General features: G+C 42.8%; 1 protein-coding gene across 1 annotated transcript; it reads left to right on the top strand.

Moving 5' to 3' along the window:
• The first annotated feature begins 695 nt into the window (after positions 1 to 695).
• On the top strand, positions 696 to 8119 carry ubl3b (ubiquitin-like 3b). Its single transcript, XM_083652264.1, has 6 exons — positions 696 to 835; positions 1475 to 1579; positions 4686 to 4794; positions 5396 to 5482; positions 7715 to 7792; positions 7977 to 8119. The coding sequence occupies exons 2-6, from the start codon at positions 1553 to 1555 to the stop codon at positions 8027 to 8029; spliced, it is 354 nt and encodes a 117-aa protein (XP_083508390.1). The 5' UTR covers positions 696 to 835; positions 1475 to 1552; the 3' UTR covers positions 8030 to 8119.
• Positions 8120 to 16145: the final 8026 nt, after the last annotated feature.

The following is a 16145-nucleotide window of genomic DNA, read 5'->3' as shown; positions in this document are numbered from 1 at the left end:
AGAAGAGACCCTGAAAGAACACAGAGAAGAAAATCCCATATTATGATGTTGATGTGATATGATGTACCACTGTTGTCATCTGTTCATAGATATTTCTGACATCATTTGATAAAAGATTTTCAGAGCTTTTCATCTCTGCTATTGCACCCAATCAGCCTAACGACTCCAACACCAGGCTCCTTCCTGCAAGACAGGGACAGGAAAGTGGGAGGACCATCACAGAAGCTAAAATCTTATCAGATGTGGGACTCTGGGACAAAATCTGATCAAATAATAATTTGTCTCAGTTTAGGGGTCCTTGACAAAGTTTGAGAACCACTGGTCTATAGCACAATGTTTGTACTGTGTAGCCTAATTGCAGGCCTGTTTTATTTATCTCGTTGTCAAGCCTATATATAGTTCCAATCTAGAAACTGTACTGTTTATTTTATGAAATATGAGTAAATGTGCTTTATTTGAGTGTGAATCTTTTTATTTCAGATTTTCTAGCTTTTGTAGGATGATCTCCGAATTTCATCTTTTCACATTGTGGCTCCACACCCATATCCACACCCATATCTTTGGCAAAGTAGGCCTATACTTTTCACATACCGGTAGGCCAGGTTCACTACAAAAACATTTTGTCACGTTTACAGGTTTTGGACTTCAACTCCCAGAAGCTTTTGTGGTCGTTGTCTGTGTTTACAACCAGCTGACATCCGCAGCGTCTTCCCGTCCGCGTCAGATCACGATACCAATCTAGATTCGATCATTTCTGGACGAAAACACACACAAAAACTCCGTCGAGTGGCCAACTCAACTGAATGCAAACCTTGATCGTATTCATCAGATACCGGTAAGGTCGACGGAACTAAAACTACAATTGCAGTTGCACATCTTGGCTCACAGCTAGCTCATAGCTGGTTTGTCATTCGCTAACGTAGCTAATGTTACCGCAAACCTTTTCCTCTTCCCTCGAGTCAGTTTCGACTTCTGCTGGGACGAAACTCGATGCGTATTAGTGTCTTCGTTCGTACACAATTATTTGCCCCTTTACAACATCGATCGTTTGATTACAGCTAGCCGGCTAGTTCGCCGTGATAGTTGCAAATGGCACGAGAATAACCAAAGCCAGATGAGTCGTCCGCTAGTGTATTAACGTTAGCGGACAGTTGGGCTAGCGCTAGCTTGCTGCTGTCGTATCGTATCCCAACTAGCACACTAGATTGTTCTTTTGATTAGAGGCTGATCAAGTGAGCATTTCCGTCCAGTACTAATTTAAGATTGAACCAGGTATCTGGTCAGCTAGTTGTTGATAACACGTTTGTCAATATTGGTTGGAAGGTGGATGGCACGGTTGATAATGTAGTTAATGTTGTAACGTTAGCAGTTGAGAAAGCGTCAAGTTTAACTCGTTAGATAATTAATTAGGTGCAGACAGTGCATATGGTACCAGGCTGTGGCAAGCAGCCTCACACTGTGTTGTTTGTGCCAGGGCTCTGGCCCCGTCTCTACCAGCTGAAGCACAACCACTCCTGACTCAACAACAGCCATAGTCTTCCTCTCTGCCGTGATGACCACTCAGAGGGATCTTGACATGGTGAGTGATTGCAGCATGGTCTGCCACCTTTTGAAGGTATTTTATACAGAAACATTATTGTACCAAGATTTTAAATTCTGTGTGTGCGTCTCATCTATTCATCCCACGCGAATGTGCAGGCTGACATAACTAATGTTACTATTATTCCTGCTGCCTCATATACAGGTGATTGATATGTTTGATTAACATGGCGACAACATTGCAGGTTGTTCCATATCTGAATTAATTTTGGGGTTTGGGGGTGGGTCTTGGATTAGTACATAAACACTTAGCTAGAATAGTGATTGCTGTTTCTGTGAACACCATCTGTCTAATCTCAATTGAAACGTTGCCCTACTTTCCTTTAAAGGGTCAGACAGCAATTGATTGCACCCCATTGCTTACACCAAGCTACAATTCCTCTTCACCAGTATTTCCCCTATATGCATTCAGCAGCGGTGACCCCCCGCTGCTGAAATATGCCCCCCGCTGCTGAATTACACAGTAAAAAAAATACTATACGAATATTATAGGATTACTATAGGAATACTGTAGATCGCTATTGCCAAATACAATTCTATTGACTGTATCTCCAACTAGACAGAACAGGACTAAGCAGGGTGCGCTTCTCAAGGGGCAGGGGGAATTCGATACAGCATAGTGTTGTGATATTTTGTGTGGCAAATACATTACACGGAGGCTAAATAAATTATCGCAATATTTTATTATATGAAGTGTCAGGTGCATGCAACATTTATGACAGGTTTTTATGACAGTGTTGGTAGGTCTGTACTTGACAATGTTGCTGCAATAAAAATGATTGAAGTGAAATGAACAGACTGGAAACTTTATCTTAGATAAAACAGATGTCGACAAAGTTTTCCTTTGGGGATATAATTTGCAGTGGAAAAAAGGTAATATAGCCAATATATCGGAATATTGCAATACTCAATAATATCACAATACTAGCATATCGCAATACTATCGTATCATGACTTAAGTATCATGATAATATCGTATCATGGGGCATCTGGTGATTCCCACCCCTAATTTTGTGTGCACATTTTTTTCTTGCACAAGCGCTCACCGCGCGTGCTTCACCCCCGCTGCTACAACACCATCCTAGGGGAAACACTGCCCTCACCGTAGGAATGGACAACATAGTGGGTGCAGAGAGAAAGATATACAGAGATAAAGATTCTATTATTTGTGTGATACTCATTGACTGGATTTATTAAAAAAAAAATATATATATTTCACATTGTGAACATGAATATAGATGTAATGCAGAAATGCACATCACATTTGAATATATAAACATGAACAGTTTTGTTGCTTAGGAGCAGAACTTGCCCCCCTCCAAATTTGTTCTTTTTCTTTTGTTTCGTTTTTATACCGGATGCCTACATTGGGTAATTTCCCACGGCAATGCAAAGTTGTAATTAATTGACAGCTGCCGTCAGCAGCTAGACCGGATTGGGGAGGTTATGGTTTGAGGAAACAACCAACACAAAGAATGGGTAACTCTGTTAACCGCAGAAGTGAAAACAAAACCAGAAATACATAACAGACAATTTGAAGGGTTTGTTTGAATTGAAGAGTGCAGAGGATATTTGTGATGCAGGATGTTACTATGGGCAGCTAGGCAGATTTGACTTTGTGTTGTTTTGCCCGGGATGAAAGGGACACGCACGGATGGGGGTAAAGCTTGTTAATGGTGGCATGGGTATGTAACCTCACAAGGAGGTTATTCAGTTCACTGGGGGAGGGGAGGGCAGAGGGCCACTGTGGTGGGGGCGATTGTGTTGGTAAACAGATCAGAGAGTGGGGTTGTCGTGTCCTGACGTCACACCTCGTGGATAAGTCTCTTTGTGTTCTCCTCTCTGATTTGTGAACCAAAGAAAGTTCACGTTCCACCGTCTTAAACAGGGCGAAAAATCCTCTCTGTGCTGTGCTCACTTTTGACATTCAAGCATAGATTTTTAAATAGCAGTCTGATTAATTAGAGATGATGGATTAAAAAGGAGCAGTGCTTGCTGCAGCATATATTAGCAGATTTAGTGCTGAAATGGATCAATAATTCAGCCTAGAGTGATGTTTGAGTCCTGACCTTGGGCTATTGCCACCATGAGAGATCATTTTTTAAACTCTGGAGCCGCCATTTACCGATATGGGTTTCGCTCGTGAATCTGGATGACAAAACAGCCTTCTAGCTAACAGTTCATGAAACATTTAGCTGACACCACTGCTGGTTTTCACTACTTGATTTAACTTTGGTTTATGAAGCCAGTTTGCCAGTCGACTTGAATCCCATTCCCTTCCATTATTGGATTAATAACCGTGGCCGGTCGTCTTCTTTTACCCCAATCTGTCAGGCTGCATTTGTAATTGGAGGCATAGTGTTGAGCTTTGCATGCAAAAATAAGGGACTTCTCTCTAATATATAGATATTATTTTTAAGTTTCTTCTATGGAGTACAATGAGTGGGGGGCGTCGCGCATAGATTTCCTGATGTTACTGCAAGAGTTAGGCCTGCAAAGTGTGTTTTAGAAAAGCAGTTCGTTTCTATGTTTCTGTTGGTTTTATACGGATTGGTTTACGTAGTTGCCTCCAGGAAAATAAAGGAGGGACGCCCCCCTCTATTAGAGACCCTCCCTCACACATATGCACGGTACCCCCCAAGGCTACGCACTGGCCATGTAAATTTAATAACATGGCCTAGGGCTGTCTGGGACACCTGGGGTTATCGCATTAGGCCGACAGCCCGGAGAGGAGCGCGCAGCCCCCAGGAACTGAAGGGCCAGTGTTCCCCCCCCCCCCCCCCCCTCAGCCCCACCCTTATCTGCTGCTGTCTCCGGCTACAGGGGCTCACTTCAGTGTGCCCTCTCTGATGAAGCAGCCCAGTCCAAGGGCTGAGATCTGCTGTGGATAAACCTAATTAGACTGGAATGCCCCTCTCGTCACAGCCCTCTGAAGGTCACCTCATGTCCGCCGAGGTTGGAGGAAATGGAGGGATTCCTTCCCGACTAATTAAGCAAAATTTGAATGGAAATTGATGGTGGTTTGTGTGGGCTCATATGGCATTTACATGCACTCTGTTTACTCTTGTTTTTTCTCTCTGTCTTAGGTGCACCTCCGCCTTATCCTGGTCAGTGGGAAAACACAAGACTTCACTTTCTCCCCGAACGACTCGGCCACAGACATTGCCAAGCATGTGTTTGACAACTGGCCCACAGGTACGTTTTTAGGGGATTGAGGTAGAGGAGAGAAATTGCGTTGTTTCTCCCAGAATTGAGTTTCACATATTTTCATTACAAGATTTTATTACGTTCGTGCTTGATAGTACATCGGATTCAGACAATAGCCTTGGAATTGTTGAAGGAGACTATTTAGAGCTTTACGGTCATGCTCATAACCTATATACTATATATATATTTCCGATGTACTCTGTGGAGACAGTTTTCTTGCTGCAGTGTCCCAGCAGTGCTTCATGCATACAAGGAAGACGATACATTTCATTTGAACACGTGAAGGAAGCATTCTGGAGCTACATGTGTTCTACATTTCATTTGAATTAATACTAGTTAGAAATGAATATAGGCTACAAATGGAAGTAAAGTAATTTTTTGTGTGTGTGTGTGCCAATTTATCAGATTTGCACTCAAAATCACTTAACAGGTCTGACACATAAACAAATGTTCAGCTGTAACCAATGCTAAAATTGTAGCCTTATGATTAATATACTGATGGAATGAAGTGCTGAACTCTTGGAAACAGCACGGGGGTTTAGCCTGGTGATGGTGAAGTGATGCTGTGATCTTGCTCTTCTGCTCACAGGATGGGAGGAGGAGCAGGTGAGCAGCCCCAGCATACTGCGCCTCATCTTCCAGGGACGCTTCCTCCATGGCAACGTGACTCTGGGAGGTAGGACCGCCTCCGAGCCACAAACACCACGCCTCATGACCCCTCAAAGACCGATATCGCCGCCCGCGGCTAATAATAGCTATTGTTCTAAAATGCTTAAAAACTTTTGAACCGCTAATCCCATCCATATGCTTTAAGGAGCATATGGTAAAGCAGAGTTTTTCATCTTTTCAATGGCATCAGATATGTCTCATTTGGACTTTCAGAGGCTCCACAGTGAACGTGGTTACACCATCATGTTCTGCAGCATTGATTCGTCAAGGAAACCTGCATATAGAGATGAAAATATATGAAAATGTCATCATGATTATAGTAACCAAAATTATCTTGGTTATCACTATTATCATGGTATTGTTAAAATGTGCTGAAAAACATTAACTGAAATAATTTTGCCAAGTTTAATATTGAACACTCTGACCCAAAAAGTACTAATACACTGACTGAAACTGAAATCAACCAAACGGCAATGGTTCACTTAGTTCCACCCCCGTGTACCGATTGGTTAAAAATTGTCCAGGCTTACGATATTTTGGTCTTGAACCACCAATCATGTTTTTTCGAGATTTGAATAAACACAGAGCGAAACCAAGACAAAGTAGGTGCGTATTTGCTTGCTTGAAAACAAAGATAAAACTAGGCGATGTTGGGGCGGGATCGTCATATTTCGATGCAGATGCCAGATGCAGCAAGGAGGAGTACAGCCAGGGGATTGATCCATTCAAAGACAATAAGTGAGTAGCGTAGCACATTTTTATATTGTAACTTGCTTTAGGAAAGGTTAGATCTAGACAAAAAAAATAAAATTGGAAGTCTAAAACATCAAAGTACAACTTCAAAACAATCCTCCTGAGGTTCCGTCTGAGTTCACAGTAAAAGAAAACACAAAATTGTTACTGTCGTCTTTTTCTTTTTCTAGTAAATTCATCCATTCTCCGATAAAGCAAATGTAAAATTGGGACTTTAAATGAACCAGACTGAAACTTAAGGTTCTCCTGATGTATGGCACTTGATTGTGTCTGCTAGAATAGGTTGGTAAAACATAATGAATACAGGAGAGTCAGGTGCCCCAAAAATTGCTCTAGGTCTTTACGGGTTAAAGGACGATTCTGGCCGAAGTGAATGTTTTCCAGCGTGCCCTCTCTGCCTCCAGCGTGCCCTCTCTGCCTCCAGCGGGCCCTCTCTGCCTCCAGCGTGCCCTCTCTGCCTTCTTCAGAGATGGCAAACTGGACGGAGGAGATGTGTGCCCATTTAACATTTTTGCTAGGCCCATTATGGGACGAATGGGCATGAGTAGGCAGTTTTATGACGTCAACATTGCAACAAGGAAGTAGGCAAACCTCTGTCGCAGCATAGCTGTATCAGTTGTTGTGATTGCAAAGTGCTACAGTGACTTAACTTTTGACGGTATCACAAAACGCTCACCTCGCTTACACATTTTTTGTTTATATTGGATGAGCCACCTTAGACAGCACATGTCAGCAATTGCTAACATCCTCTGTGGTTACAACCAACGTCATTTCAAGCCTGTTTTTCATCTGCTGTGAGAACCTTTTTGAACTTTAAAAAATGTTGGTAAAGGGGCATCTGGGTAGTGTAGTGGTAAAAGCACTCGCCTACCACCACAGAGACCCCCGGCAACGCTATTTGCAGCTTGGTCAGACATTCCTACAGACATAATTGGCCGTGTCTGCGGGTGGAAAGCCGGTGGGGTATGAGTCCTGGTCGCCGCACTAGTGCCTCCTCTGGTCGGTAGAGGGGCCTGTTCGGGGGGAGGGGAACTGGGGGAATAGCATGATCCTCATTCCTCACACGTGCTATGTCCTGCCGGTGAAACCCCACGCTGTCAGGTAAAAGAAGTAGCTGGCGACAAGTCTCCCCAGATCGGCAGAGGGGGTGGAGCAACGACCAGGAGAGCAGGGGAAATTGGCCAATAAAACGGGAGGAAAACCGAAAAAAACAACAACCAAATAAACTGTAGTTTTGCAAGAGAGAGAGAGAGCGAGAGAGCTGATGGCACTCTGAAAAATAGACTTGCTTAACATTCAACATTGCCAGAATTATCCTTGATTGTACAATGCATTTCATGGGAAACCTTAGCATACACGATAATAAAATGAATTATTCATCAAATAATTAAGGCAATAAGAGGATTATACCATGATAGGATCATACCCTAACATACAGTGTGAATAATAACGACTCATAATGTCTCTGCTTGCTGCTTCTCTAAAGCCCTAAAGCTGCCTCCGGGCCGAACGACTGTCATGCACTTGGTTGCCAGAGAGACCCTTCCAGAGCCCAACTCCCACGGTGAGAACGCCTCTCCTTTGTCCAGCACCATCTGATTTCACCTTGTACTGACAGGCCTTTTTATTGCTGCTGCCATTGATGTGCCACCTCCTTGTCCCGCTGAGAGACAAGTGTGATATTTGCTCGCTTTTAGTTTCGGTCGGACGACGACGTCTCACCTCATGTCTCCATTCTGTCTTTGTAGGTCAAAGGAACAGGGAAAAAACCACAGAGAGCAACTGCTGTCTCCTCTTGTAAAGCAACAGAAACCCACCTCCCCCCACCCCCCTTCTTCCCCACCCTCCCCAACACACACACACACACAAAAAAACACACACACACACACACACACACACACACACACACACATTCTCCCCTGCCTGTCAGCCATGGATTTGGAATAATCACAAGAAGTCCGTGCTGGTTGCACTCTTGTCCAATCGGAGGCTTTATTTTTTGTGTGCCAATACACTCCCTATCACTCCCTTCCCCCAGCTTTGTTCTATTCCTTTGACTTTGAAGATCAGGAAATGAAACGATAGTTATGCTCCCATACGGACCCGCTCGCTGTTGGACAAGTGTTCCAGGCCCGTCTGATGCCGTTAACACTGATGAAAATGAGCCCTGGAACTGTCTCCTCTTCACGCACATAAGTTCAGGATGAACGAGCTAACCTTTTGCTACTCTTATGGATGTTTCCCTGGGTCTTACTGAATGGTGTTAATCCTCTCATTGCACTTAACCGGTTTGTTAATTTGAACCAGTTTACTGTAGCTTTTTGATTTTGTTTGTTTTTTTGGTTCTCATCGTCCGTTCCCCCCCCTCCTCACGCAACCCATTTGATTTCCCCAGAGGAACAGACCATCTTCCCACTTTTTTAGACTATATGTGCCATCCTTCTCGGATTCTGCCTCACACAAACTGAACTGTTCCGTCCGTCTCGGCACCGGTGGCGTCTGCGTCGTCGTCGCCACCTACGCTCGTTTGTTCTTGGCGTTTGGACCAACAGATTTTACTAGGACAGCTGTGTGTAAACACCTGCTGTGTGTGTGCGTGCGTGCATGTGTGTGCGTGGCATTGACGCACGCAGAGCGCATCTCTGAGCTGAAGGACGGACAGACTCTAGTGAGGCTCTCATGCTTGTGAATATGGAGGAAAAGGACCGGTGGATTGCTTGCGTCCATTTTAAGCGTGCCATTGGGTGCTGTGGTTTGCACCTGTGACTTTAAAGACTAGACTGCCCGCTCCCTCGCCGCTCCCCATCTTAACGGAGGCGTAACGGGAGCCAGCACGACACGACGACGAGCCAGTTAAATGCAGACAAAAGAGGTGTTTCAAGATGGGAGGGAGGCGTGCTGCGGGTGCCACGCCCCCTACTTGACTTTGAGATGAGAGGCAGGGGGGAGAAGCCCCTGCCGCACGGATCATGGAGAGTAAAGAGGAAATTTTGGTGGTGTTTCACCTCCTTTTCGTTTGGATGCTGTCTTTATTTCTTGTTTGCCTTTTATTGTGGAATCCAGTAATATCATTAATATTGAAATTTAAATATATCAATTTTTATCTTGTGTATAGGTATTTGTTGATTGAATTTCTGTGCGTGCGTGCGTGTGAGTGTGTGTGTAAGGAAGCACGTGGCATATAAGGACTAGTGAGGGATGGTGGTGCACTGGGAGTATTGATTGGTTGTGGTTTCTTTGGAAACATTTGATTCCTTCCATTGAGTGTCTTTTGGTTTGTGTTTATGTCAATCAATGTCACTGCTATGAAGTTTAGCATAATAGGAATAAATGTACAAAGTAAAATGCAATGTGGTCTACCTAAAAGCTTGTATTATAAATTAATAAATCTTTAAATAAGGCAACTTATTTTCATTTACCTTCTACTTTTATTTTGGAGTACATTCCATTGGGAAGCCACAGGTAGTATCGGTTATTCACCTCTAGGTGGCAGTGTCCTTTAAGCCTCGAGGATATCATGGGTTGTTTCTGTGAAGCACATGACAATAACTTCATAGTACCAGTTAAACAGGTAATAAATTGCAAACTTCTGTGGAGAAACGGTACCAAGGTTCCCAGCATCCCTGAGAGGATCAAAGATGGTGTGTTATAACAATCATAAAAAAGTAGAGAGATGCAGGTTGGGCTCTGATCAGTGATGATCCTGTATTAGTGCAGCCATATGAAATAAATGTTCAATGGAGGGAACAAGAAGAAGGTATATTCTAATCTGCACACTGACAAAAATCTGGTCAAAAATAATCAACTTTACTACAAACTTAAACTTAAAGGAGTTTTACATCAACATTTTACATGGACATTATACCACCCCCCTCCCCCCATTATATATCACTGAAAGGACTTGACTGGACGTATGGACATATTGCATGGACAGTTACAGTATATGGACCCCATTATACATCACTTTAAATGACTTTTACTTTGTGATACTTTTGTTTATAAGATTTGTTTATGATTGTTCTGTTTGCTCCATCGCTGTGCTGCATATTACACAGACTAATTCCTCTTTTGTCACATGATTACTCACTATGGCTTAATGATCTTGAATATTGAGCAAAGATACATGCACTGAGATATATATACTCTGTGTGTGTGTATATGATATGTATATATCTTTATTATATATCGATGGATACATGGTGCTAAACTTAATTTAGTTGCACGTGCAAAAAGATAAGACTAGAGAGCAGATGTTTCAGCTCATTGCTATCTTCATTGCTCTGTGAATACCAACAACACACATCACAGACATTTTATATACAAATGAGGCAACTGACCAGAGGTGAGTCACTTGGGCTTTTTACTGCCCCGTGCCCCACCTACATAGACCAAACAGAACCGAGATCAAGATAGGCCATTAAACTCCGGCAGTGTTGGTAATTGAGTCTTAACATTCAGTTGAGCTCATATTCGACAGCTTCCTTCCCTTCTGTCTCAGGAATCTGCTCCTGACGTGTAGCCGCATGGAGGCCAGCTTTCCAATTGACACTGGCAATGTACCTTAGGAAAAGTGCAGTCAACCTCACATCGCCTGATATTAGTCTCAGGCCTTGTGTGTGTGTGTGTGTGTGTGTGTGTCCAAACTGCTTGTCATTCTGTGCATGTGTTCATATTTTCCACTCGACCTTATCTGTGCCTGTGTTTTGCCAAGAGAGAGGATTTGACAGGCGTGGACGTGGCTGCGGTCCACGGGAGCGTCCAGGCGGCCCGGAGGGAGACCGCTGGGGGAGACAATCTGTTGAAATGTCTGCTACCTCACACACGCCACTGCTGCAGGATGAATCACTCTTTGCGGTCGACATGACTCAAGGCGCACGTGCAGCCGGTTTTCTTTGGTGCTGCATGCGGTCTCGGAGTTGAGTGGTTGAGCCGGTCGGTCCCCGGGGGGGTGGGGCCCCCCTCACCGCTGATATTTACTTCTGCTGAGGCAGCAAGCGTGCATGGGGCCCGGGCCCGTCCTGTGGGCCCAACACACTCAAATTTAAACTGATCGTGTTCTGACACTCCCTCCACAGCTCCTCCGCTCTCAGTTTTAATAGGTGGCAATAGGTATGCGCTGTAATCAATAGATTATATAGATCAGGCGTGGATGCCAAAGACATAGAGGGTTATGAGTGACATAAGAATGCTCCAAACCCACCACCCCCCAGTTACGGTATTTAGCCCACTAGATTCCCTCCCCCCACGTTCCTGACCCATTTCTGATCTGTCAGTTCCTCTTATATTAAAACCAGCTGTGAATGCGCACGCACACACACACACGCACACGCACAAACACACAGTAGGCCAGGGACAGGCTTGTGATACCACTGACTCTCGCTTTGTCATTTTGAATTACTGGGAATTGAAATCAAAGTAAGTGGAGGACAGAACAAAGAACATTGTGGGTGAGAGTTTTGCTTATTCAATAGGCACGAGAATAGTTGTTTTGGTTGTTGTTTTTTGGTCTTCTATTATTGGAGTGAGAGAACTGCCTCTGTGAACGTGTGGTTGGCACGGCCTATTTGTTGTTGTGTGTGGGTTCCTTTGAGTCTATTTTTTTCTGCTGTAGAATTCCAGCAATGGCATGGAACGGGAGAGTTCAGTAGAGCAGTGTGAAAACATTATACACACCCATGCAGAGGTTGACTCAACACAGCAGGGTGTTCACAGATGACTGGCTTTCATGCTGACTCCAGAAGCTGTTGCTGCCTCTCATCTCCAGACACTTATCCTTTCTCCTCCTAATTGGAAAAAAAAGACACTAAGTTTATATGGCTATTTATTTAGTTTACGTATTACTTGTATCAAAAGTAATTTGTTACATTACTAATTACATTACGGTAACACTTCATAATACTCTAACACAAAAAATGGGTAGTTACTGAGGAACGAGTAAGGAACGAACCATTAGTTCATGAATAGTTAATGATTAGTTAATGAGTAGTTGATAGGTAGTTCCTTAATGGTAGTTACTTAAGAACTGACCATTAGTTACCATGTTAACGAACCAGTAAGTAATGATTACTTCCCTAATTTTTTTTTTTTTATATGTTTTCATTCACTAGTTCATTAATAGTTAATGGGTAGTTCCTTAAAGATCCTTAATGGTAGTTACTTAAGAACTGACCATTAGTTCCCATGGTAGTTACTAAAGAACGGACCATTAGTTACCATGTTAACGAACCAGTAAGTAATGATTACTTCCCTAATTTTTTTTTTTTTTTGTTTTCATTCACTAGTTCATTAATAGTTAATGGGTAGTTCCTTAAAGATCCTTAATGGTAGTTACTTAAGAACTGACCATTAGTTCCCATGGTAGTTACTAAAGAACTGACCATTAGTTACCATGTTAACGAACCAGTAAGTAATGATTACTTCCCTAAAAATTTTTTTTTTTTATATTTCACTAGTTCATGAACAGGTAGTTCCTTAAGAACTGACTATTAGTTACCATGTTCGTGAGCATGACTCCACCAAATACTTACCAGTTGTTCATGAGTACTCATCGTTACTTCATGATTACCTTACCATTATTTACCATGTTAGTGCATCATTACTTCCTGCTTACTTTACCATTAGTTCCCATGTTTGTGCCCCCTCAAGTGAAGCAGTACATCTTACTGAGTAGTTACTAAGGAATACACCATTACTTCCTGCTTACTTTACCATTAGTTCCCATGTTTGTGCCCCCTCAAGTGAAGCAGTACATCTTACTGAGTAGTTACTAAGGAATACACCATTACTTCCTGCTTACTTTACCATTAGTTCCCATGTTTGTGCCCCCTCAAGTGAAGCAGTACATCTTACTGAGTTGTTACTAAGGAATATACCATTACTTCCTGCTTACTTTACCATTAGTTAACATGTTTGTGCCCCCTCAAGTAAAGCAGTACATCTTCCTGAGTTGTTCCTAAGGAATATACCATTACTTCCTGCTTACTTTACTAGTGAAGACGAATTTATTCAAGTATGCAAATTAAAAAAGTGTAGCTCCTCCCACTTTAGTAAAGTACCCTACCCCACTTAGGAGATCGAGGTACCCCACTAAAACCACGCCCCCGAGGCTCTACGACCTTCAGGGGCGGAGTTACCTTTTTTGGCTCCACCCACCCCCGCCGGAAGCCAGGGAAAGGGGGCGGAGCCTATTTTTTCACATTCGAACTCCTTGGGGGCGTGGCTACAGTTCTAGCCTACTTTGGTTAGGCCACGCCCACCGGAAGTGCGATATGTGAACCCTACCAAAAAAAGTGTTTTATTTACTAAGTGTTTGAGCCAAGAACTAGTGAAATATTAAAAAAAAAAAAATTTAGGGAAGTAATCATTACTTACTGGTTCGTTAACATGGTAACTAATGGTCAGTTCTTAAGTAACTACCATTAAGGAACTACCTATCAACTACTCATTAACTAATCATTAACTATTCATGAACTAATGGTTCGTTCCTTACTCGTTCCTCAGTAACTACCCATTTTTTGTGTTACAGTATTATGAAGTGTTACCTACATTACTATATTATTTTCGCTACCTCCCCCCCTTCTGAAAAAGGGAGGTACAACCTGTTTAGCCAGCTCCTTTTAGAACTGAATCCAGTTTATTGGATCAACAATTAACCTTACAGGAGGAGTCAACAATTAGCCAAACTGCATACTACTTTATTTATTTGCCTACCATAGGACAAAAACCTAATCACGTTCTGGCAACGCCGTCTCGCATAGCCAGGCCTATCTCCAGCACTGGAGAAACAAATGCAGCAACTTGAAGTTACTTTGATTTGTAACTGTAATATAACTACTGTTTTGGAAATTGTTATCCCTTACATTACTAGGAAAGTAATAACATTACAGTCAAGCGTAATTTGAGTATGTGGGGTCCCCCACACTGACACTATTCTACCTCCCTCCCGGCCCCCCATCATTATGTCACTTTAAAGGACTGCACTTTATTGTTGTGATTGTCTTCCTGTATTGCTGTCTTCTACTGATGTGACTGTTGTGCAGCATACCTGCACCACGTCAAATTCCTGGTTTGTAATCAGATTACTTACTGGTAACGTTTTTTCTTTTATTAAAGTGAATGTTGAATTTACTGCCCAACGCTGTCTGGACAGATCATACCAGGGAGGCCAGGGATGTGGACTTTTGACCAGTGTGTGCGGGAGAGAGAGAGAGTAAGAAGAGGAGTAGGTGGGGTGTGAGGAATTATTGCTTTAGTGTACGTTTCCATTACCGAGCAGCAGCAACAGAAGCGTGGAGCCAGTTAAGCGCCAATGTTTTGCTACAGCCTCTTTTTTTATTTGGTCGTTTATTATACCAGATGGTCCCGTGTGCCCAGTAACATGCCACTGTCAAATAGAGCAAGGCGGCGGGTTTGACAACAATATAAGCTCGCTCTGTGTGTGTGTGTGTGTGTGTGTGTGTGTGTGTGTGTGTGTGTGTGTGTGTGTGTGTGTGTGTGTGTGTGTGTGTGTGTGTGTGTGTGTGTGTGTGTGTGTGTGTGTGTGTGTGTGTGTGTGTGTGTGTGAGAGAGAGAGGGGTGGAAAGAAAAGTCCAGAGCTCAAGCACAGGGTGAAGGTGGAAGGCCCCGTAGGCGCTCAGTGTGGTTTTGCAGTATAGAGGGGGATTGGCTGCTGCTCATTCTCCAACAAAATTGAACAAGTCTAATGAATGCCCTGTTGCCTAGAACAGTGGATCTCATCATGAGGCACGGGGACCACCTCCTTGAGGGAGTTCCAGGAGGGTCTCCAGCGAATTGACGAAGTTACATTTCATTACAAGTTTTTCATTTACAAGAAGTTAACACAATTAAGTAATTTGGAAACATTACTATTTTGATCATAGTTTCACAGTTTTTTTTCTCGTCCTATAGTACATAATATGCAGATATACAGAGTGGAAATCTCGGCAAAATCATATATTCTCAGATTTGGGTAGGAGAGCCAAAAATCTCATCAAATGGGGGTCTGTGGCTGCGATTAAATAAGGGGTCCTTGATATGAAAAGGGTTAAGAATCACAGACATAGAAGACAGTTTAGATTAGGGAACATATTAACTAATAATAATTTGTTTATTAAAAATGTATTGGTTCATTATTAATCATTACAAAAGGCTTATCAGCACCTTATTCTGCACTGTTGTACTTTACAAGTATAACCGATTAATTATGGGTTTTCTCTAAGTAGTCTCCTAATTCCTGTTTATATCAGTCAGTGAGGAGTTGTTGTTGTACATGAATTGGGCTCTTGGTATGCTTTGCTCAGTATGGGGCTTATAAAGTGCTAGTATCACATATTATTTAGGGAAATTGTTACTCTATTGAGGGGAAAGTCCATAGTTAATGGTTAATGTCTTCCCTAATCTAAAGTGGTATCATAAACACTTAGGAACTCACATGTCATGTCATGAGCATGAACCAGTGGCATCAACACTTGGTCTTTGTCAGTGTTTCCAGCCCCCGAGGCAGAAGTTACCTTTAGTTTTGTAACATGTAATTATAAAGATTACACCACCGACTACAGCTGCATTATCCAACCCAACACACCAATCAAAACATGCCGTGTATTCTCCATATTCCACTTTTGAATAGCATCATAAAACCCTGCTGTTCTGTGTCATAGTCACCTGCTCTTCGCTTTGATCCATCTTCGTCTTGCCCGTGGCTATCTCACACACACACACACACACACACACACACACACACACACACACACACACACAATAAGATACAGTGCGATAATCGGGGGTTTAGATTTCCTAATGTAAAAAGTATAAGCAGCTGATTCATGATTTGTAATGAAATGACTCCCCTCGTGAAAGTCCTGGGGGATTTTTGGGGAGGATTCTAGAGTTGCATGAAGAGGCATGCAATGTAATATAAG

This window comes from Poromitra crassiceps (genome assembly GCF_964638095.1).
Source record: "Poromitra crassiceps genome assembly, chromosome: 15".
NCBI classification, from domain to species: domain Eukaryota; kingdom Metazoa; phylum Chordata; class Actinopteri; order Beryciformes; family Melamphaidae; genus Poromitra; species Poromitra crassiceps.
Note: the sequence above shows the minus strand (reverse complement) of the source record. Positions and strands in the feature narration are given on the sequence as shown.